The sequence below is a fragment of the Rhopalosiphum padi genome, chromosome 2 (genome assembly GCF_020882245.1).
Source record: "Rhopalosiphum padi isolate XX-2018 chromosome 2, ASM2088224v1, whole genome shotgun sequence".
In the NCBI taxonomy this organism is placed as follows: Eukaryota; Metazoa; Arthropoda; class Insecta; order Hemiptera; family Aphididae; genus Rhopalosiphum; species Rhopalosiphum padi.
The window spans coordinates 52,499,834-52,525,882 of NC_083598.1; the positions used below are offsets into that span (position 1 = coordinate 52,499,834).

General features: G+C 32.6%; 1 protein-coding gene across 3 annotated transcripts in view; it reads right to left on the reverse strand.

The window, feature by feature from the left end:
- Positions 1-12,560: 12,560 nt before the first annotated feature.
- LOC132919985 (protein prickle-like) overlaps positions 12,561-26,049 on the reverse strand; it is a 172,415-nt gene continuing 158,926 nt past the window's right edge. For all 3 annotated transcript variants that reach the window (XM_060981958.1, XM_060981960.1, XM_060981957.1), the window contains 2 exons: positions 17,766-18,096; positions 12,561-14,612 (listed from right to left, as the gene is read on the reverse strand). In XM_060981958.1, the coding sequence (XP_060837941.1) occupies positions 13,427-14,612; positions 17,766-18,096 (1,517 nt within the window). In that variant the 3' untranslated portion in view covers positions 12,561-13,426. The remainder of the gene's footprint in view (positions 14,613-17,765; positions 18,097-26,049) is intronic.

The window sequence follows — 26,049 nt, forward strand, 5'->3', positions numbered from 1 at the left end:
TTTTACTATTTTTTATTTTTAAATTTTTTCAGCTTTCCAACGTACATGAATAGATCCCTACATAATAATAAATATTTATAGATTGGTACATAACTAAATTGAAATGTTTTTATTACAATGAATAATATTATGCTATATTATGTCTTTTTGTTCTTTGTCTGTCACTTTGGCAGTATCGACTCATTATACATTAATGGACTCAAATAATGTATTGATCTCAAAGATAGTAAAAAAAGTAGCATTATATACATTAAATTTATACCTATAGCATATAAGTTCACTCTGGTTAATCTGAGAGTAAATGCCTTGGGTTTTATCATAATTTTGCCAGTTGTATTAATTAAATGAACTATTGACCTATGTATTTGTTGGCATTGTTGAATCAAATCAAACATAATATGATAATTAATAATATTTTATGTTTTATTTGTCTTTAATTACACAGTATAGGTACACACCATATTTATTATATATTATACCTGTTATACTTTTAATAAAGTAATTCAACGAAAAAAACAATCGATTAATTGGTTAATAATAAAATATTTGAAATTTGAATATTATTCACAATGCACGGCATCATGTCAGCATATAAAATGCATAGGTACGTGATACAATGTAAATTAAAATGCCTGTACACAGTTTTTCTTGTAAGGTATAAACCCTTTAAAAGTTCAAAGTTGACACTTGATATCTCAAAGTGTTAACGGTTTTGGAAATATTATTTTTATTTTTAAATAATTGAGTCAGTGTAAAACTAAATTGTTTTAAAAAAATTATATTTTAACAATTTTTTTATATTATTATCAATATTAAGTATTTTTTTGAATGAGTAAATTTTTTATTTTACTTTCCAAGCAAAATACTTTTCTGAGAAATGCAATATTTAAAAATCGAATAAATTTCAAATGATTATTTCATCAGTTAAATTTAGTATTAATATATGTTTGAAGTAGGTAGTTACTACAATTTTGCGAATATCTAAGCCCATTCCACTCCACACATCATAACTTCAAATACTTAAAATATCGGGGATTGATTCAGATATTTCTGTGTATGATTTCTAAGTCATCGATAATATTAAAGTTATTTAACTCAATACAATATTTCAATCCAATCGGACGACCGCAGCTATTAATATTCCCAAGACGCACGCGTTACTCATTAAGTTTCCGATACCAATATTATTTAGCCAGGACAGATTCTACATATTCTATTAAGCTTATTACTACATTCCTCGCGATCGCAGATCTGTTCATAATATTATACTGACGCATATTATAATATACGCATTATAATACATAGTTACTAGGTAGGTATCTACTCGTAGATACGCGTATGATGAGGCACAGTTGAATTATTAATTAAAGCCTGCACGGTTGTAGTATAGTATATTATATAGTATAATATACCTATTACAATAATCGGTTAAAATGAAAAACAATTTTTTATAATCATATACATTTTAAGTAGTCAACTATATATTATAATGGTACCTAATAATAATAATAAAGTATATATTATTACTTATTAGTAGATTTATTTCATTTTTGTTCGATAAATCTACGACGAAAAAAATTCTTTAAACTATCGGAAAATAAATTATGGATTGTGAATTTATCGTCGTTCTAGTCTCATTTATTAAATCATGAGAATAACTAATAACGAGCATATCATATAGCTGCAGTATTTAAGTCAAGAAAATGTTATAAAAATGTGTTATAACAAACCATATTTTATAATGTAATCAACCTAATTTCCTTTTATTAATTTTATCAGATTAATGTTGGATTTGTATTCCTTGCAGGCAGTGGAGTCGAACTAAAGTTAAATTGGGTGAGGGAGAGAAATTATTTTTTGTTACTCATCACCGTTTACACCATACATAACTACATAACTTATACCAAAAACGAATACGGAATAGTACGCTGTGTATGTTATTTGTTGGCCAGTTGTTTATCCCTATTACTTACGGCCTGGTAAACATAATTATACATTTACAAGTTATAACTTACATTAAAAGTTTTTTTTAGTTACACACGGACCCTCAACCACAAAAAAAGGGGGCAGTCGCCTTTCCTGAGTTACCTATAGGTTCGGTGCGATAAAAACACGGCAAATATCGTTGTAATATCGATTATTGTGGACGGCCAAGAAGTAATGAACATTTTTGGAGATCTAGTTGATTAGCTTATGATTCGTGGCCAGCCCTCAAACCACGTGCCCCATGTGAACGATTGTGATTTTCCGCGGCTTGAAGGTGCGTCAAACGTGTGGTAGGTGCTGCAGTTTTGCAGATGTTTGTGTTCGAGATGAGTAATGTCAGCAGCCCCGACCACTTTAAATTTTAGCTGAACGCGTTGTATAGGACGACATTGATATAGGGACCGTGAATATGAAAAACAGCAGAAACGGAATATGGTGGCAAGTCACTTCCGCAGGTTTTTCCGTGTACTAACGGGGACGGCGGCTAACAGTCATTTCAATAAAATGACGGTGTAATGAACACGAGACAGTGGACACATTGCATGTAAGTATATAAAGGTAACGTCTAGAAGAGTCAATAATCGGTTTGCGAGAGGCGACGGAAAAACTTGCGGATAACGTAAAAATCTTACTGTAGGGGGCACACGTGGATGCACAGAAACGACTTGTCGTCCAGGTGTTCGACAATAGGTATCTCGACGTTTTTTGTGACGGACTTGTTGCATTAATGTATATAAGTATCAGTATAGGTACCTACTGGTTACTACCTAGGTATATGGTGACTGATATAGCATCCGGCATCCGAAGTGCAAATGGTATTTTGTGAAAACTTAAACAGCGTGGTATTATACAAAGATATATTATAATGTCGCTGTCGTCGAAGACATCTCATCAGGACAGTGTAACAGAAAGAGTATAGAGCGTTTGTTGTACTTTTACAAATATGCTAAAATGTTCGAGGGACCGTCGTTTAATCTTTTAATAGTTTAAAAACAATAATAAATTCTATAGTATAAAAATTGAATACGAAAAATATGCATCATATGAACGAAGGAGTAGGTTTTGAGTTTCGAAACTTCACATTCGCTGTACACAGTCCTTCCCCTTACAATCAATGTAACACAATATTACCGTAAAATGTATTTTATATTTGATCATTTGTGTGTGGAGACATCGATCGCGAAGTTGTTGTAAGACTGTAGTTAGTTAGACACTTAGACGAATGTTGATTTATTAATATTTAACTTGTGCCGACATTGCCAACCAATTACACAGCAATGCGTCGATGCATGCAACGTTTGGGTGCGGTGCTTAATGTGCAGTAGTAACATCAGTGTTTGAGATTGTTGGGCAAATACTGATATAAAATGCTCGGGAAATGTAACCTTATTTAAAATTTGTCTTAAAAAATTAGATACTGTGCATAATGTCCAATATCCTAATTATTCCGTATAACATAATATATCTACAATTTTCGCTGTTCAAGTATTGTGTACTCACTATAAGTAAGCGCGCAGTTTTCTAGTCAAATATAGAACTGTTGTCTGGATAAATTATCCACAAAACTAAATAAATAACTTGTGAATAATAACATTTTATTATATTTTAATGTAATAATAATTTATTTAACTATTAGATTTAGCGCGATGCTAGAATATAGCGACTACACGGTGCTGACGACTACTTGATTTCTATTTATTTCAATGATAAATAAATAAATAAATCAACGAAGTTTTGGCTCGACTATAGACCCGTTACACTCACTCTTGCATGGCGGCCAGCTGAACGACACCCGCCTTTTACAATCGCGTGGCCCGACGGCGACGGCGGTGACACTGTGGCACCTGCAAAGTGGAAAACGAAAAGGCCGTACCAGGGGGGGGGGTTTGGGGGTTCACCCCCGAAATTAATTTCCAGTTACGGCCTTGGACAACGATGCTGCCTTAATGGTATACCAATAGCAGTTTTGGCGATCGTTATTGATTTACGAGAGCTCGAAAATCCATCGTTACATAACAATATGACCAAGGGCTTGATGTACACGAAACGTCATTTATTCATATATATACCTATATATATAAACGATGTAGTTAGAGCGAGACTGTATATATCGCATTGCACGTGCAAAGGTAACAACAAACGGTAGAAAAGTTGGCGGGCGGCGATAGAACAGCCGGCGAAGAAGCCGGACAACAATGATAAAAAAACATTAAAAATGTACTAAAGCATAGGTTGCGGTAGAACACTGGGACGCAACTACGCAAGTCAAAATCAAAACGTCCCGATGTACGACGTTTAAGCGTCGTAATGCGGGCGGATGCCGACGAACAGCCGAACGCTATTAGGGGACGCATAAAAATAATACGGCGACCGATAAAGAAGTCGATCTAAATCGCAAATTGTATTTTGCGATCGTACAAAAATACAATGTCGATGTCGGAGATGTCTCAAAAAGATAATATTGTATAAGTAAAAAAAAAAAAAATAATAAAAAACAAATATCGTGCGATGTGGGATTACGGGAATACACAACCAATGGGCAACATGTCTTTGAGCGCAGTGACGATGTCTAGTTGCGGTGGCACGACGGCACTGTACGAGATCCATATATATTTTATATCCAGTCTGTGGCGATGGTAGCGATATATAATATTTATTATAATACATCAAAATACTGTGGTGACATCACTGACATCGTGTCATGGACTAAACGTGCTCCGTTTGATGTGCTCCATCAGTATGAGCTCGGAATGCTGTATATTATACATATCACCGGCCGATAATTTGTTTGTGTTGCCGCTAACTGCGGCAACGCTGACCTGTGAAAAATCTCCGCCGTCGTCGTAACGTGTCGCTATAACCGTAACATTTGGTACTATAGTCGGAGCGATGTCGTTAACCGCACTTTTACAGCTAACCATCAAGTCGCCAGAGTTTTTGGGTGGCCGAATAACGTGCGTAGTCGACTTATACGGGCATTCGGACTTGAGTAGTTAACTTATTGCAGAATTGTCTACATGTGTCGCAGTCGTCCTGTTCGACGACTTTGTCTAATGGCAAAGGTTTTCGGTGCCATGTACGATATTTTCGCCAACCTATTGCTGCGGAACCACACGTTTGACACCACTTCGTTTGGCGGAAAGTTGTGGTCGGTTCTGCAGGACACGTGATCTAAAGGTTGTTCCGGATCCCAGATATCCGGAATTGTTCCTATAATAGTTATGCGTTATAACTTATTAGGGTACAGACCCGCCTCTTCTTCTATACATGCGCAACACTGCCGTCGGGCCCGTCCACAATATAATCGGTGCAATGATTTTTCGTGGTTCGCCATTGATGATGAGTACCTATAAGATCGCTTCTATCAATGAGATTATGATGATATAATCGACGACAGCGAATTCGAACTCATCAATTTCGGCTGATTAGTAGACTACATAATACAATGGTATATGCGTATGCGTGTGCGTGATGTGCGTTTCCTCCTCGATGACGTCTGTTTAGTTAGCCTACCGATAGTCGTTCCATCGATAACATAGTATCGACGATACCGCGCCTTTCGTATAATGTGGTGTGTGCCACTTGTAGCCGTCCCGGTGTGCAGCAAGCACCGCATAACTATCATCGTTCTAGTACGAGGTCGCCGAAACTGCAAGGCCTCTACAGTGGTGCGAACTACTTATACATATAATCATACGGCGCTGTCATTCTAGCCGTCCACAGTAATAATTGCGACTGTCCCGCGGACGCTGTTCTTCTGTTTGGCAATCCGTTGCCGACTTGTTATTCCTATGGCGCTTATGGCGTCGGTCATCGAGACACGTATAGGCACTCGTATTTAAAAACCGTAACTAAACGTATCATTTTATTAGGTACTTATACGAGTTATACGAAACGTAATAGTTTGCGTGAAAAACGCGGTTGTTTGGATACACTTTAATAACGAACGTTTTGGTTTCTTATGGGAATTTAAAGGCGTAAAGTCATATTGTAATCATCATCAACGTTTTGTATGTGTACAATGTGGCCAAATTCGTCTATACGGTTTAGTATGCAAAAACACTATCGCGGAATGTCCGGCCGGGTGACTGGTATATCTATGGGTCATCGAGCTCAATGTCCGGGCTGGAAGAACGGCGTGTATAGAACAGCGCAACCGCGCGTGTTCGCTGCAGTTCCGATCGATCCGGTCTTTCCGGCGCCGACGTTGCTCGGGCCGCCCTGACGCCGGCTGGCCGACGACAAGGCAGTGCCGTACGACGAAGCGCGGCACGATCACGGTGTAGTGAGTCAATCAACTTATCATTGAGTAGGAAAATAGAAGTCGTGGTGAAAATAAAAAGAAATGATGAAATATTTTATAAGTGTTATTTAATTGAAATTATTTTAAGCGTTTTACAATTTAAATATAAACTAAGACCAAACGACAAAATCCTGACATCGACTGGCGTGAAAGTGCTAGTCTCAATTCTGGTAAATCACGTCTATTGGAGTCTTATCCAGGGCCACGTTATATAGTAGGTGTATCTAGTATTCTAGTCGTTCGTTTTAATATTAACATATGCGGGTGATGTTGGTTCAGTTTTCCAGTTCATGTGGCGTGACTTCTTCGTTATTATTATTTATTATCTTTATGATACTTTAGCGGCCGACCAAGGTACAACGGATGTTTCTGCCATTAAGTATTTTAAGTCTACATCGCAGTACTCCTACGTGTTATATTGAATATTAGATGTCAGAGCACGTAGTAGTGGCTATGCTTTTGCTACAGTAACTTCGAGATTAGCAGATGCGGTGGCCGTGTCTGTGATGGTGGGCGGTAGCCGTGGTGGTGAGTTTTTCGAACCCGTTCACCTTGAGATGAGTTTTTCCAGAAATCTTTGTGACAGTTTTCAGTCACAACACAGCACAGCACAGCACATATTATATCATCGGTCAACCGGACAGCATCGGACAGTGGATGACTGGACAGCAAACCCGTCGCTGCGTCGCCATCACCGCCGCGTGCCGTTGTCATTCCTGTCCAACACTGCGATCGTGAGCCTGGACTAGACGTCTATACCACAGCAGTATCGTATTGTATCCGCTGTTAGACATTTATTTTTATATATTTGAGATTGCATGTAAATAATATCAAAATTATTATTCTCAACATAATTTATATGTATTTACTTTATAATATTATAATATAAAAATACAATACCTATAACTATTTAAAAAAAATAAATGTTATTTGTTAGTTTTTAGTCTAAGTATTATTTTAGTACAGTAGTTTTCAACTAGTGTGCCATGATCCGTGAGCGCTTTTGAAGTGTGCCGCGAAAAATCTATTAATAGTTTTATTAGTATATATTTATGTATATAGATTATAGATATATAGGTATATATATATTAATACGCTTCACATATTATATGGATTGGTGTGCCGCGATAATTTTGTAGGAGATGAAGTGTGCCGCATGGTTAAAAAGGTTGAAAACTACTGATTTAGTATGTCATGCCTATAAATTCATTTAGCCCTCATAAGCTTATATCATTATTCGAACGATTTTATTTTAGATTATTTACGACAGAACAATATGTCTTAAAATAAATTGCGAAATGCAAATTGATCGTTTTAATTCTGTTCACACGTTTAATACGTTAAGTTTATAAATCAAAATCATGAAAATGGAGCCTTCAGCCTACCGTATTTTATAATAGTCTACCAGATTTGATTTTATTAAGTTCGTTAAACAAATGTTGATTTTGTATTCCTAACGTGTTTACTCGTTTTAATTTAAAAGTTTATTACATTGCATTGTGAATACTATACTTGCGTCCAAAATTATAATTAGTGTAGCTACTTAAGTTGCGCTAGAATAAAAAAGGTTCCGAAAAAGTCAAGGCTTTTCCCTTACCAGCTTACCTTTTTTAAACCTAATTGTGTTTTTATATAAATATATGCATAATAATTTAATAAACAATAACATGAATTATAAATTTTATTTCCTATTATTATAGTTTCACGAAATGCACACTAAGCTAATTATCATAAAATATATTTGAAATAATGTATATGTAAATATTTATATAACTTTAGTACTTATATAGAGGTTACAATTTAAAGTTTATAAAAGTATTTATTAAACTTAAATTGAAATCTAATAATACTTTCAATAGGTAACAATCACAATTATAATTAAATTGTTATTAATATATTTAAATGTAAATATTAATATAATAGAATAAATTGTAATAAATAATAATCATAATTATTTAAATATATTTTTATAAAAACATATTATACTTATAATACTTATTATACTAACAATAGTTGAATGCAGGTTGGCTAGTCACTATTGAATTTACTACTTACTTAATTTTTCTTTTTTAGAGGACACATAAATAGTGGCTTTTAAATAATACCTTGAAAAATTGATTATAATAAATACCTATAGGTATACCTTTATTACCGTTTTTAGATAGTTATGTATAGTCCACCTTAGGGGTTCTTAATTAGGGAGTCACCAACAATTTTTTTTTGGGTTGTCAACAATATTAGTATATGATAAATATACTCTATACGAAGATACCTCTTTACGAATAGATACAAACAATATTTTTATGTATTAGAAAATTGATTTTCTAATTACTTGAATATCGTCACTTTAAAATACCGGTCTACTTTATTTATTTTTGTTCAGTTTGTAAGAACAAATTAAAACTTTTTACCAAATTAAATTACATAATATAGTTATATTTTAAATGGATCCTAACATGGTTTCCATATTAATGGATTGGATGTATAGCGATGATGGACATGATAGTTATTGACGTCTTATATTTAGCAAACCTATAATAATTCATCCGTTATTGTGAACATGCATTTATCAGTTATACACATTACGCGTGACGAGTACTGATCCCAAATTATGTAAGGTCTGTTTGAGAGCCCGGAGTCAACAAGCACATCATATTACATCATATCTACAACTACCGGATATAGAAGAGTGAAGACGGTTACTACAATATATGCCACCTATAATCTATCGATACGTTCTAGCGAGATGATTATGTATAGGTATACACGCGAAATTGAATGGAATAATAGATACTTACGCTTATTTATGCTGATCACCGATTGGTTGCGTGTTCATTCGAAGCAACACCCACACCGCACAGTGGTTTCGATTTATTAATTAAATTCTATAATATTTTCCTGTATTTGTATAGCACCTAAACATGACGATATATATAATATTTTTAATTTTTAGAATCAAAGTACTATTTTGTTCTTTATTATATACATTTGCAATGTAATTATTTTGTAATAATGTAGATGGATATTTGATTGTAAATCTTATCGACATTATCATTAATTGCATCACGTGAATGCTGTTGTTTTAAATAAAATACACTTGACTAACCATTTATTTTAATTGCCAGTAATGCTGGATAAAGTAAAAATCACCTTAAAATAACGTATGATTTTAAGTGTTACTGATAACAAAATTCGAAAATTTTCACCAAACCGTTATAAGCATCAGCTTATGTAGGTATAGGTAGTATTTTTTATTCGAAGATTGACTGATATTTTCATACGCCTGACACGCGTCGTAGTTTAACTGTCTCGTGGACACTCGAATTAATATTAATGAGCCGGAGCCGTGCGTGATAAATAATATGATGTGTGTCTGAACCCTTGTCACGGGGCGAAAAAGAAGGAAAACATGACAGACGCGGGTATTTCGATGATGATAATAATAATAAAAAACTGTCGTTGTCACCGTGTCACGTGGGGACTGCTGTTGCACACTCGTTGTCGTGAGTGAGGTCGATTCGCCATATTATTATTTCTCGTGACATTTCAGATATTATTTAATTTCGAAGCAGTCTCGTGCGTATTATTTCGTGAGATATTATAACGTTGTAGTCTCCGTTTAGTTCGACAAACGAAATTTCCTGTACAGCAAACGGTTCATGATATAATTCACTAAGAATTCTCTATCTCTTTTTAACTTTAATTATGTATTTATTTATATTCTGATTTTTGGGACTTTTAAGTGTACTTATAATGACCATATTTTCAAATACTTAAAATACTCTTATGACTTATTAGATTTTTCATATCATTTATTTATGTAGAAGTGCAGGTAAGTCTTCTTTCTTTAAAATGAGGACCTCCTATTTAGTTATTTTAAATTATTAAGCAGATATCTATTCTGTGATCGAAGTACTAGAAGCAGTCTGATCTTGTCGATTAAAGCATTCCGCGAGTCCTTCACTTTTTTCGAAAACTATCCGGCACCTTTTAAAACGTTATAAGAAAAACAGATATTTTTTTTGTACAATTGGGCTTTCATAATTATTATTATATTATTAATAATCGATTAGTCGATTATAGATAAGTCGGATTTTTTGTGTCGGTCGGAATCGAAAAACTGGAAATCAATATATTTTAATTATATAGGTATGCATATTAATTTTAGATATGAACTGAAATATAAATAACATTTTAATAGCTATATAAGTTTCAGATTGGAACATAGCATATCCTAAAGAACAACTTCAAACCATAATAAAATACCTTAGCTATTGTAGGCGTACGCTCGCGGAGTTAATTAAATCACCAATAATTGTTATGACAGTATATATTATTATATTTATATACTAATATAGGTAGGTACTAGCTGGTAGTAAGAAAACTAATGCAGGCCTAAATCACTAGGTAATACATTGATTTAAAATGTCGTGTACCAGATTTCTGGTACGAGTACAATGGTAATTACCTATATATAAATATACTAAATATGATATTAATTATTTATTTGTATAATATATAGGTCTTTATATATTGATAAAAATATATTATATTGTTTATTTATTATTATTATATTATATGATCACATATTGTAATTTAATTTGATCAAGATATAGTAATATTGAACTAGCTGTCGCTGAATAAATTAAATTGGAATTTATTCTTGTTAATAAAGTTAATGTAATTACAAGTTATAGGTATACGCAATATAGGCACATAATTATGAATTGAATTAAAAATATTTAAAACTGCACAGTCTATTTGCTTGCAGAACTGCAGCTAATAGATAACCACAACTCTTCGGCAGAATATTATTATGCATAAGCTTGAGATCATCTATACTATATCATATATATCTATATAGATACTGTGTAATAAGCACGTGGTGAATTTCTTCGCCAAAATATTTTACTTAACCCTCTGTATCGACTCATCAAAAATTAATTATTTTATTTTATTGGTATAATAAAAAAAAATTTGAAAATATTAATTTTTACCGAGATTTTGTACTATAGAAGAGGGTTATAGTGGCACTTGTTGATTGCAGTTTAAATATTGTTTTTTTTATTTTACATCGTTTTATGAGTCATGTGAATTTCGAAACCAAGGTTGCATGTTTATTCGCAGTGCGTAAAGTATATCCGTAAATACTATTGTTGAAAATCTTAATTTTCATTAGTGTAGGTTGAAAATACGTATTACTGGCTGATTTAACTATTTAAGTGATTTTGATTTTAAGTAAAAAAAGGTGTCTTATATAAATTTAAAAACTAGATTTGAATTTTCAAAGGATTGAGGTCCTTCTTATATGCGAAAAAACAAATTTTGAAAAAGTTAATTTTTACTATAGTTGAGGGTGGTTGTTGTCACCTGTTGGCTGTTATATGCAGTCTACCTTTATCTTTTATTTATACGTTTTATTACAGAGGAAGGAGTGTTTTGCAAAATTCTTCTAAGCTTGTTTAATGTATTTTAATTCTATGTATTATGTTCATCAATCAAAATTTCTAAAAACCCTCCGTATTGAATTATCAAAAGTTGATAATTTTATTTTATTATGACGTTGCTTCATACAAAACAATATATAACTATACTTATTAAAAATAAATTTCATTTTTTTATATTCTCAAAACAATATAACTTTATTTTACCTAAAATTACCAAAAAAAAATATGATTTACATTAATCGTGTAATTTTTTTCCTACGGATGCATGATATCCAATAAATCTATTTAAATTCCAAAACAAAATTAAGACTACATGATATTATCTGGTTATGTATGAATAATATCACGACCTACTATATATATTTATATATGTGTACAGTGTACATATAATTGTGTAAGTACTACGACCATTTTTAATGAGTGAGAGACAGTAGACAATGCTTTTATAAATATTTTGTAAAAAGTATCAATATATTATACTATTACAGTGCTTGGATTTATTTCAATCACGCATGACACTGATAAAAAATAAAAATAAAGGATTAGTGTCGCATACACATATTACGGCCCGTTAAAATAAAATCACGATTTTACATTGTTGTTCTTTAACGCTGTTGTCAAATTTTTAATCAAGCACAATTTTTCTTCATCACAATTTGTTTATGAATTAAACTGACGTGAATGTGATTTTACCGCACTGCAGTGGTATATTCGTCGTGTGTTTTTTCACTAACGACGCGTGACGCTTATATGGATTTCGATTTAAGAATAAAATTTACACATAATTGTATTGGTGTTATTGAAATCAAACAGACGGGTTGTTAAAAAAAAAAACATATTCATTTATTGTTTTTTCAAACATAAATAATTTATTTTATTATTCACAAATCTGTTCGAACAAAAAAATTAGGCAAGTACCTACAATTTTTTAATGTTATCACTTATCAATATTATACACGAGTGGAGTATACAATACGTCAATTAAACATAATATAAATGTATATAACAAACTTTTGTCTATAATTTATACGATTACAATATACACATAACATTTAATATATACATAACACTATCGTGGAAGACACACGTGTATAGGCGTAATTAAGGGGGCAAATGGGAACTAGTCCCATATATTTTAACAAGAGGGTACTAATGTATTTTTTCCAAATTCTACCCCTCCCCCTCAAAAAAAAAAATTAACTCATTGGGTATACTGTATACATTATACATGTACAGCATGATAAATACAAATGTTACATCCGATTATATTATATTAAATAGGAGTACGCTAGTGACATTGTGAAGTGAATTCCAGACCTGCGCCTTGTACCTATAGCTTATTGGTCAAGGGACGACCTACTATTATTCTTATTAACTTTTTGACACAAGAATTCGTTTATGTTCGAAAGAGATAATTATAATATCAATGCCATGACATATGGGTGGCGCTTAGACCCTAATAGTGTGACTCAGGGTTGACGCGGTACATACCGAAAAAACCGTCAACGGCATTAACTCATACATTATATAGTACATGGTATTATTTCGGTATTGAACAATAACTGGTATTCCTAAGAACCCATCAACTTATAGTTTCGTTCGTCCCCCATTGCTTTACAGCAGTCAATTATCGTTTTTATATAGATCACATTAACGTAGCATATTGTACTGCATATTTGCATATATATCACTATTGTATGACGCAGTTCTTGTCATCCACTGACTGCTGTTGCTGCTGTAGGTGCTGTGGCGACTGGCCAGCGGCCGCTGTTCTCCTGCCGGGCGACCGGTGGGCAGTGGCCTGCTGCTTGGCGTACGCTATGGCGTCGTTAGGCACGTAAGAGATCCTGGCTGCGGCGCCTGCTCCGGGGCCGTACGGCCGGCGAGCCGGTAACCGGTACACAGACAGGTCGTCGAGCTCGCTGCCTGAACTCGATGAGCACGTAGAACAGCAACCGTGTTCGGCGGACGAGTCATCGCCGTCGTCGTTACCGGTCGGCGGCGGTGGCGGCGGCGGAACGGGTCTGCTGTTTCGGCTCCGGCTCCGACTCCGGTTGTTCCGGCCTTCCCGGCGCCGACGTCTGGTCCGTCCGGAAGCCGGTGGGTCGGCAGACGATAAAGCGGTGCCGTCGAAGCGGACGGATCTTCTGCCACCGGTGGCCACCGTTTCAGGCGTGGACGACGACGATGAAGCACGACGCGGCTGTGGTGGTGCGTTTGCGGTCGCAACAATGGCGGTGGACGGCGGAGTGGCGCCGGTTAGTCGACGGTCGACCACAGGCCGTCGGCTTGAAGACGAAGAGGACGGTGGCGATGGTTCTACGGCGGCGGCCGTGGCGGTGGCCGCAGCGGCGGTTGTGAGTTTTTCGAACTCATTTAGTAGTCGGTCGGTGATCTCGTCGTCTGAGATGAGCTTTTCCAGAAATCTTTGCGGCAGTTTTCCGTTGCTCAGCAACCGTTGCAGCTCGTAAAGCGTGTCGTCTAACCGGCCGCCGTCAGTTCGGTCGACCGCGATGACAGCTGACGACGTGGCCGAGAACCCATGGCCGCGTGGTCTGCCACTGCTGCCATCGTCATCAGTGGCCACGTCTACGTCATCGCCGTTGTCTCTGTCCACTACGGTGACTACGCGTCTGGACTCGACCACGGCGATATCGTTGCGCCGGCGCCGCTGTCTTACATCCAAATCAGATGGGCGCGCGGCCACGGCGTTCGGTCGACCGACGTGTGGCGCCAATACCCCATCGCCCGCGGACCGTTGTTGCATGTGGCGCGTTGGCGACGGCGACGATGTACTGCTGTTGTTGGCATTCTGCAACGCTCTGCGGCCCATCAACGGCGACCGGCACGCCGATTGTTGTGACGGTGAGGGTGACCTGCGGAAATCACAGAGATTAATGTGGTTATATGCACGGGTGTCACTAGTCAACATTTTATTTTAGCAAAAACAATAATCTATAAAAAAAATTGTATTGCGTTTATTTGCTTCGATCGCGAATATTCGTAATCACTAATCATATTATATACTTAACACTTCATAACATTTAAATACTACAACTTATTTCATACCATAACGATATTGTCAATATTTAAACTCATTTTTTAATTTTAAAATTTATTTAAATAAATTTTGTGTAGAACTGCATGTTATTGCAATTACTAGTTTCATTGTTTCAAGCATTCTTTTATACTATTATTGCAGTCACATTGTTAGGTACTTATTGTTATCAAATACCGACTTAATTATTTATTATTTTGACCGCTTTGCGATTAAATATTTACAGTTTAACGCAATAATATCTGCCACAAAGGGTTCACAAGTCACGATGACGATGGACGATGTTTTTTTGCCTATCGTGTCAACGTTCAATCGGCGAGACAAAATGTACAGACATGCATGGTTCGTATTGCGGTTTTTTTACGTTATAATAATATATAAATCGCATTTTGTTTTTATTAAAGTGAATCAGTTTTTGTCTTATTGATTTTGACTAAGCTGGGTATAAGTGGATCAAGTAAAACGCGACTGTATATATTATGCGAGAGTATTCGTTGTCGGAAGCTGTCTGATATAAACGTTTAAAATGCAACCCTTGTGGCGATGATGATGTCGGCAAATGGGGTTAAATATTATGGGTTTTTTTCTAGGTTGACGATTTATGTCTTGATCCTACATTCAATGCCAGTTTTTGTATAACTAATAATTACTATAAATTATGAATTGACAAAATTGAGAAAATATTTTCGTTATGTACTAGTGATTATTAGGTCCATATACGGCTGTCGGATAGTCCCTTAAAATAATTAAAGAGACCTCAGAAAAAAGTTGTATAAATTATAATTATCGTTTTACGACTTGTTAACATTGGGTTATTACCTTATTGGGACGATTTGTATTTATTTATATATGGTGTATAATGTATATATTGGATTTTAATATATAGTCTATTTTTTAAGTTTATTTAGTTCAACAATAAGTCTTATATTGCAAATATAAACATGTATTTATTTAATTGTATTACATATTTCCATCATTGTAAAATTAAAAAGTAAGACATGTGTTTGATAATATACAGCTATATAATGATGGTGCATCGTTATATAACTGCATATTGTCTGTATGGTTTATTGGTTTATCATGGGCGTTCTCACAAGGGTGCTATGGGGGTATAGATGAATAAAAACATGGCCTTTTTTTTTTAGGTAATATAAAGTTTCCTGTTTAACTTAGTGATAATATGTAAATATATTTTCATATCCCCCCAATAAAAATTCCTGAGAACGCTTCTGTGCAAGTTTATGTATTATTTACATAATAGGTAAAATTTATGATAAAACGGAAAAAAATATTAAGAATATTATTGGTTATGGAGGAAGGCATTATAAAAATTAATTTGTCTCTTTAAGTTTTATTTAAAACATTTAAAGTTCCCCTTTACTTTAGTTTAGTTAAAAATCTAATCGGTAGGTGTCAATTTTTATTACGTTTATTTTTATACCGTTGTGCCTTGTGCGTTGCTTCATATATTATATTTTTGCAATATATGTTATATTTTTCGATTTTGTAATTCTTTTTTAACACGAAATTCTTTCCACTTCGGAGAATGTTGGTTCTATTATATGGAATGAGCGGGGTGCATAACTTTCCAGATGTTTTTCCGATTAAATGTGTCTCAAATTCGCGGACGGGTCAGTCGCAATTACATGGTTAAAGCGATGACGAGTGAGCTCAAGACGTTACCAAAGTGACGTTTTTATTTTTTTCCTCTCTATCCTTCGGGCGCACACACGTCAAAACTGTCTTGGAATTTTTCATTTATTTGAGTGTTGGAGCGTACATGGCTACAAAAATAAAAACTAATTATCGCGTGGTGGTGGTTAGCGTACCATATGTACGGCCATCATTTGATTCAGATAGATTATTATCTTTTAATCTGTTTACGATTTTTAGAGGGCTGCGTGTAGGTTCTTATACGGTCATACTTGTCATAGTTAAGTTGAAGTTTTTCGAGTGGTTTTTACCCAAATATCTCTACGAGGAGAGGAGGGGGTCAACTCATCACATGCAGGAATGAGTGACTTGTCTCACGTTTTTATACTTCTCGAGTTTTTATGTTGTGACATGGCGTATTGAACGATAATATTGCGGAAAGAAACGTTCGGTTGATTTTAAAGCTGAAATTAAATTGGTCTTTTTGAAATTTACTATTTATCATAAATGTTTTTACTCTAATTGGTAATAGCGAACACTTAGGTAATATTATATTTATATTATATTTTACGCAGTATCACGAAATCATATATGCTCACGGTCTAGGATATTGCTATGGAAAAATATAGGTAATACATTTTACATTTATAAACTAAAAAAAATGCTCAAGTATATGAATAAATATTATGCTCGTAAAGATCAATATATATATATAATATATATTATACTTATATAAATATTTTCGATGAGGAAATGTGTAGTGAAAGTGAATAATGTAGTAAAATCTCTTTAAAAACGTAAAGGACTAACTTTTTTTTAAAATTTTGTAAGTTCAAATTTAAAAAAAAGACAGCGTTCAAGTTTTTACTATTAGCCTTTACAACTGATAATTAATATGATTTAAGATTTAAAGTATTTTATTATAGCTGTCATTGACAGTCATTTTTAATAAATAATTGATGGGTATATATTCTATTTATTGGGATATTATCTCGCATAAAATCGTGTCTCATTTTGTTTTTTTTAAAAATGTATCGTTGAATACCTACTAAATAATATATTGTTAAGATAATAAATCATCCATTAAAAAGATTAAATATTACATAAAAATTGTAATATATATGTATCAAATTATCAAAAAGTTAGGAATTTTTATTCACAATGTCGTGGAACGAAAATCTCGCTTACTTAGCATACAATATTATACTGTTGACCAGAAAAAATAAATTAATGCTAAAAACATACCCAAACCCTAGACTATAATAATACTATCGCAGAGGAGGACGATAAAATCGTATTAAATACAAGGGAAACCTACGCGAATCCGTTTGTCGATGCGGTCCGTCTTCCGGCGCTGGCCGGTGAGCCTGGCGCGGCGGCGACCGGTTGTAGTTGCAGCGTTTGCGCGGGCGTCGTCTGCTCTGTTTGCGCGACTGCAGCAGCGGCATCGTCCATTTCTGATTCAGGCCTTTGCGATGTCGTCATCGTTGTCGTTGTCGTTGGAGGTTCACCTTTGCTGCAGGCGATTGAACAGAAAATGGCCCCACGGCGTGGCAAGAACGGTCTGCCCAACAGCGAAGATCTGCACGTGTGACAACAGAAACACTGTTCGGTGGCGTGCCAGTGTTGTCCTTCGTGACTCATTTGCCCTATAAATAAAAGTGATAAAATTATAATTTATAACATAATACGAAATAAATATTTACAAAACATAATATATATTAGTACCTATATCTGGTTATAACTTATAATTATGTTATCATATAAATATATAATAAACAGAACGTCTTATGATGACTCCCTTTATAGCTCCTTTCATCACTACAGATAGCAACCCGTGAATTTCTATCCATATTCAAATTGCGTAGGACGTTGATAAGGATTACAGGAGGTGATATTCGGTGATTTTTTTCATATTATGAAATTATTTCCGACCCTATAAAAGTATATGTATATCGCGTAAAACGATACACTACAGCAGTCGATTTTTCGATATTTAATATACATATTTTGTACGTAATAAAAATTTTTAAGAATAATAATTGACGTTTTATTGATTTGACTACCGTAATTAAATTGGTTTTATTGGTAATTAAAAAAAAAAAACAATTTAAATTCGAGAAATGTAAATATACGAGTATATACGTAATACGTAATATTGCAATCATTAAAATACTATGAAAAGATAAGCATCATTCGACTTTTCAACTGAATCCAGATCAACCTGTGTAGTGTGTATCGTATCCCGACGACCCGATGCCCCTCGACTAGATTGATGAATTTATTATTCGAGTTTATATTTTCTGTATCGTTTTGTAATTTTCAGCGAAATATAAAATATACTTCACAATAATACTCGAATAATAAATATTAATATAATGGGTCCATAATGCGACGTTTTAAAAGTCCGTTCATATATATCATTTTTGGTAATTTAATTAACACGTATTGTCATTATAGTATTTGATGTCATTTAATCGATTATTTGTAATCGGAATTCGGAATTCAGTCATATTAAAACAACATAAATATATATTTTTGTGTATACAATTATTATTAATATTTTGTTCCATACACAGCTCTATGGTCCCAACAATATAATATATGTATAAGGTGTTCCACCACTTCTACTGAATTTTTCTATTTATCGTTTTCGTGGATTAGTTTAACAAGAAAATGGAAAAATACAGTGCGTTACTCTGCATAATAATAAACATAGCTATATAATGTATTAAGTTAAAATTAAAAAATAATATAGTACCAAAATATAAATATATATTTGAAACCCTAAATAAATAATAAAAAGTATTATGTAATGGTTTTAAAAAAGTAAAAAAAAGAAAATTTAAGAATAAATATTATTAAAGAACCTAATAATATAGTTTTTTTTTCATTTGCAAATCGTTCTATCGACTTCAGCTTCAGTATCTCTAACACCTTTAACTTTTAGTCTATATTTAATCAACCATACACATAGCTTGCATAAAGTGGCATGATATCTTTATCAATACTTTAAGAAAATGTTGATAGCAGCAGATTAACAATTCGCAAAGGATAATAAATAATTTATGAATACATCGTTACTAAAAATAAAATAATAACCCATCGCCTCCTCATATACTATACGGATACGCCGCCGGTTGGATATGGTCACTATTACTGGGCGTCATGGATCCAGATTGTGTGATTCGTAGTAAAATATATTATAGGTAATATATTATAATAATACTCATTTTGTTGCAGCAAACGAAAGAAAAAGTCAGAAAAAGTAAAAACTGTTTCGAAATCTAGAGTGTAGACACTCAACGACATCGATACCGGTTTTTCTGGCGCTCGTAAGTCGTCGTTAAAAAAGAAAACCAAGTAACGATGACGGAATAAACAATAATACATAAACGTTTTTAATCTCGCGGCGAAGAGATAAAAATATAGAGATGAAAAAGAAGTTTATAATTGGTTAATACAATAATACGTATGGACCACGGTTATTGTTTCGCTGTGCGCTGCAATGGCATTCATTATTATATGCGTAGAATAATAATAATACTATATGCACTTAATATAATGATTAAGTATGTTAATATACTATCGTAATATGCTGTGTGTGTAAGAGTGACTAAAACTATAGTAAATAGTTTAGAATAATGTCGCTATAGATGTATATATACCTACATTACCGATAGGCTATAAACGATATTCACGAATTAATCGATATGTAATATGTTCAATTACATAGATTTAAGTAAGCAGCATATCAAGTATATATTATTATATATTAATAGAAAATAGAGGTACACAGTTTTTACAATTATTTTAAAATTTAATGAAATATTTAAATTTTTAAGCGTCTGTCATTGAGGTGCCTCGAGGCCCTTGTATTCCGGGGCAACAATTATCACTTGCCCCCCCTTAAATCCGACACTGGATATACAACTACCTGAAGTGTGGGTTCTTAACCTATTTTTTGGACCACTACGGCACATTCATGCCTCCCTTGGTAAAAAAAATAATTTTAAATTTATATGGGATCCACAGTTTTGGGAACCCCTTGTTCAAAAAGTACACGGACGGCTGTATAATATACAGTGTATATAGTATTATATTGTTATATTGCGATCATAATAATATGTAGGTACAATGCAGTGTATAAAACGTGTATAAGACGCTACAAGAATACCGACAATACACGCGCGATTAATACTATAATAACATCAATGGAGGTCGCGTTTATTGCTGTTCGTATCGCCAGTCTTGTTCGGTAGGTATATTTTAATAATGTATTATATTATTATTATAATGTGCACGGAAATGAAATGTTGATCTACGCGAGCGGAGCTCCGTTTTTATTTTTTTTTCTATCTAACCTGCTGCTGTGCGAAACGGGTTCGGCAGTGATGTGGTTTGCGCTTTACAGGGGTCATAAAATCGAAATAGTCTCGTTAAGCCCCGTCGTGGGTACATACCGAGATAAACGATGTGTTATTACATTGAAAAATAACATTGGGCGCGCAGCAAATGTTTAGTTTATGAGTACGCTTGCTACGAAAATTTCTCTAATTGACTGCAGTGCGTGTTCGGAAAATAATAAGACACCAAAATGGTCAATTCGAGAGCAGAAACAAAATAATGTGGTAATGTACTAATGCTGTAGTTAGTAAGAGAGAAATAAACAATGTATTTATTTTGTTTTTTTCTATTAAAAATATAAAAACGTTCTACTTGTATTCGTTATGTGATGCATTTGTTGCATGAATATTTACGCTGGTTCACTTATACATGATGATTTTTCTTATCTACGATCATTCTTTTTTCTTGTTAAAGTGAATAGCTTATTTGTTGGAATTCTTATTTTTATAACTTTTGATTTTTGAGTATATCTTATATCTAATAGTTTAGTTAAGAACCATACTTTTAAGTACTTAGATTGTTATGGAATAATTACATACAGGGCGCGGTGATACAATTTTTTTCTGTTAATTGTTAAACAGACGACTTTTTTGAACATTTTTTATATTGTTAAATCAAAATTTGAATAAGTATAGTTTCTGAGTTATTTTGGTTTGTTTACCATAGATAATAGTAAATTGAATATTTTAAGTAACATAAATAGGTATAGGCTTAGGATATATACAGCTATACGATTATACACTTATACATTAAAACATAAAATAAATGTTAATAACCAATCAGTAAATTCAAGTTAGTCTATAGTTTATTTTTTTACATTATGTATAATAGGTACATATCTTCATATAGCTATAGATTATATACCCATACTTATTTATTATTATATTGCACAAAAATATAGTATAAATAGTATAATAAACTTAACAGAAAGTTGAATAACTAAAAAAACTACTTGTTAAAATTTCGATTTCAGAAGGTATCTATATAATACTTACATAAAATGTTCATAAAATCATCCACTTTACAAGTAATATATTATTTTGAAAAAAACTAGTTCATGAGGAAGCTGATAAAATTCAATAAGTATCTTAGTATTTAAAAATATCTAGTCTTTATAATATTATCTACATTAAAATTTGAATTTGAAGAATTGCAAGATTGGGTGAATTATTATTTAAATAAATCAGCCTGCAGTATATTATAATTACTGATTATTTATTTAAATAATCGATTAATTATTTTAATTCACTTAATATTACAGGTCTAATTATTGTTTGTGTTGTTTTAAACTTTTAAAAGATTATTTAAAGTTTAGCACAAGTCATTAACGAAATATTTAATTTAGCAGTTGTTTCCATGTATTTAACTTATGCGATATACATGTATAATAATAAACAGTATATATTTACGTCTATATCGCTGTGATTATAATTTAATATATTTTTACGTCCGTGTTAGAATTTTTTCTATACTTTTAATCGGCTTTCACGTTAAATGATTCTCATTTTGATATATAATTTTAATTTTATCATGCGTGCATCAAACACTAGAAGACCATCAATTAGTACAGATTATGTATGGTTTATAATAATGAACATGTACAGATAAACGTTATTATCGATGCGATTTTTTTAAAACTGTTTTTGATTTGTACCCATAATACGTATATTATATATTATCTAGTGGACGTGCTTATAAATCGAGTTTATAGTATTCGAATAGTGAAAAAATGGTCACAATATCCTCGATGGATCGATAATATTTTCAGTAGGCACATTATAGCTGAAGTAACCGTATAATAATATATTAATGTTGTAATGACTGGACCATGAGCTGCAAAAGCGGCGGTAACGAACCGTTAAATTCGAGTACAAAGTACCTCCTACTGATATTATACATAACAATAATAATTACTGTATTATAATACATATACATCGTATGATGCTGTTTCCACTCGAAAAGACTTAATAACAATTGACATTTAACTGCGTTCGCGGTAGTCCGTTGTTTGGGTTATTAAATTTTCGAATTCAAAAGTGGGTTAATTGATTTATGGTGTTGTGCAGCTACGTTGTCGATGCAGTTTCAATGCGCGTATACTATGGAAAGAATTACGACTGATCGTTATAGCATTATTATGACGAATGTGGAATGTCCGTAACAATTTACTATGGTTTCGTTATGATGAATATCCCACGTTGATCATGTTTGATATTCATTCGAAAAGATCATATTATTCACAGGCGCGTATTTCGCATGACGTATATTTTACTAGTCACTCATTAGTCATTGACCCCCAAATAAAATTATTTTTGTTTGCACATTTATTCATTGTTTAAATATGCAGAAATTATGGTTTTAGAGAAAACATGAATGAATGATAGCTGAATGTAAATGAGACGCACTACGCATAATTAAAAAATCGTCATTTAGTAGTAAGGAACAATTTGAGTACTTACTTAGTTGTGAACAAATTCACTCTTTATAACTACGCACTCATTTTTGGCGAAGTTATAATTTTGAAGATAATGTCTTAGGGTGAAAAGATGGCCAGGGAACATATTTTCGAGTATATAATACATATATACTTATAATTCGGGTTAGATGGCACATGTCGATTTCAAATTTTCCGGCGTTGACTATATTATATACCATGTAAACGCAGTCAGCCAACCCATATACAAACACGCACGTATACGGACGTACGTATGTGTAAGTTGTTCATTACATTACACGCAGGACGATAATAATAATAATAATAATAATACATTATAATAAAATCGAAGATACAAACCGTTGATACGGATTGAGTACCTATATGGGGTATAGCTTTGTAGGTATAGGCGTATAGTACCTACCCGAGTACGCATAATATCATATTAAATACACATTATAATACATTATAATAATAGTAACTGGTATACGAGTATCGTATATTGCTGCGACGGGTATTATAATAATAATAATGTAGGTATGTACAAGGTAGGTATAGCGTTATCAGCCACCGCGATGTGCACTACTAAATAGTTGTTGTGGAAATATAATACCTACGATGTGTATGATAGTATTCGTATTACGCGTATAATATTATGCTCGTAGTATGCAGCACAATATTGTCGAACGGGCGAGAGCGGAACGCATCGAAAAATTAATTTATGAGAAAACTGAATATTACCTTACAAATAGTATCTATATACTGAATACTATATTTATATATTCATATAGACTTAAGAGTTATAGTATATAGGTATAATATAAGTAGAGCTATATACCGGGTGATCAGTTTAACATAAGACATTTATTATTTGCTACTTAGTTTTTAACTCGCTTTTATAATAATATGCATTTTTAAAACATCCAAAGTAGAAAATGATTTGGAATAATTACTAATTCGATGTATAAAAATAGTTTTGAATGAGTGATATATAGTTCTAAGTATTTAATGTTTAGGTAAGCCGAGTGGAGTGGTATAGGGGTACTCCGCAAAATTCTTGTCCATTCATAAAAACTTTGAATACTTATAAGTTATAACTAATAAAATACTGGTAAGAAATTTGACTTTTGATTTTTGTAGTTCAAAGTATTCCGAATATTATATATTTATATAAATATATATTTTCCTTAGGAATATAAAATTAAAATTGTATTTTGTAAGTAAAAAGAGTAAAAAAGTCAAAGAACAATAACGATATAAAATAGTAAAAAATATAATATTCTCAAACACGTTTGTATTTTCTAAAATAATGAGTGTCTTACGTTAAATGAGTCACCCTGTATATTATATAATGTACACGATAATTATTATTATAATAATATTTCGCATATAATAGATAGTTCTATCTATACACGAACATATGGGTATGGCATCTGATAATATCGAAATCTTGAGACCCCTAACGTATTATATTATAGAAATGTATACTATATACAATATATTATATAAAATATTATATGTGTTTGACCTGCCGCAATGTATATTGGAACGTTTAACAATAATCATTTAGTAGATATATTTATATTATAATATAGCCACAATAATGTATTATTCAAGATGCACATCCTTAATGGGTTAGAGAAAAGAGAGAAATAACAATTGCCAAACGCTCAAGATAAAGATTTAAATAAAATAAATATCACAACATTCATAAAAATAAAATATTTTTTGTCACTTTATTATTACCATATTACATCGATTATTTTATTATTTTATACTGACTGTTTCATAACAACTATAAATTAAGAAATATACCGAGTATGATAAATAAACTTATGTCAAATAATATTATCAATATTAAAAAATAAAAAAAATTAGGGATTATCTATATTACCACCTTATAAACTCAAATTAATTAAAAAAAAATATATATATGAGTAATGATTTTCATTGTGTAGTAGTAATAATAGTTATGTATAACACTCAACACTAATAAATTACGAATGTAAAATACGGTAGTTAGTAGTTACTCGTATAACTTATAGAATATGTTATATTATATGGATGAAACTTTCATCATGAAAGGACTAGGATGCTTTATGCAAGTATGGTCCTAATTTCTAATAGCCATAATTCTGCTTTTGGTACAGAACGATCTGCTTTGACCCTCATAACACTATTTTATACTCTGTAAATATCTATGGTTTTTAAGAAAAAACTAGTATAGGAATTTAATTTCATACAAATATAATATATTCTCATCTCATCGATATCTGGTTCAACTAAATTATCGCCTTTTTAAGAAATGCATTCTGCTCTAGAATTTATACAGTAAGATTATATAATTAGAATCGATAATATAATATGTGTTACATAAAAAGATTTACATTTTTTTTTGTTTATCGAAAATCGTTCCACATTGACTAAGGAAATTGTTGTATAACAAGTTGAATGAATTGTTCTGTATACACACGCGATAGATAATAAAACGTAGCTTTACCATATAGAATTTATACTCCCGTACTGCTACCTGTGTAAATAATATATATTATAACGTACTTTAACGCGGGAAGAACGATTTTGTTTTCGGTCTCACGGGTGTCCTCTTTAAAAGGTTTCACTTTGCTATGTGTATATAATATATATAATATATTACTATAATAATAATAATAATAATAATAATATTTTAATGTTTTATGCGTCGTCGTTAAAATACGGATATCTTGTATACGCACGGTGTATTCTTAATAATATAATAATA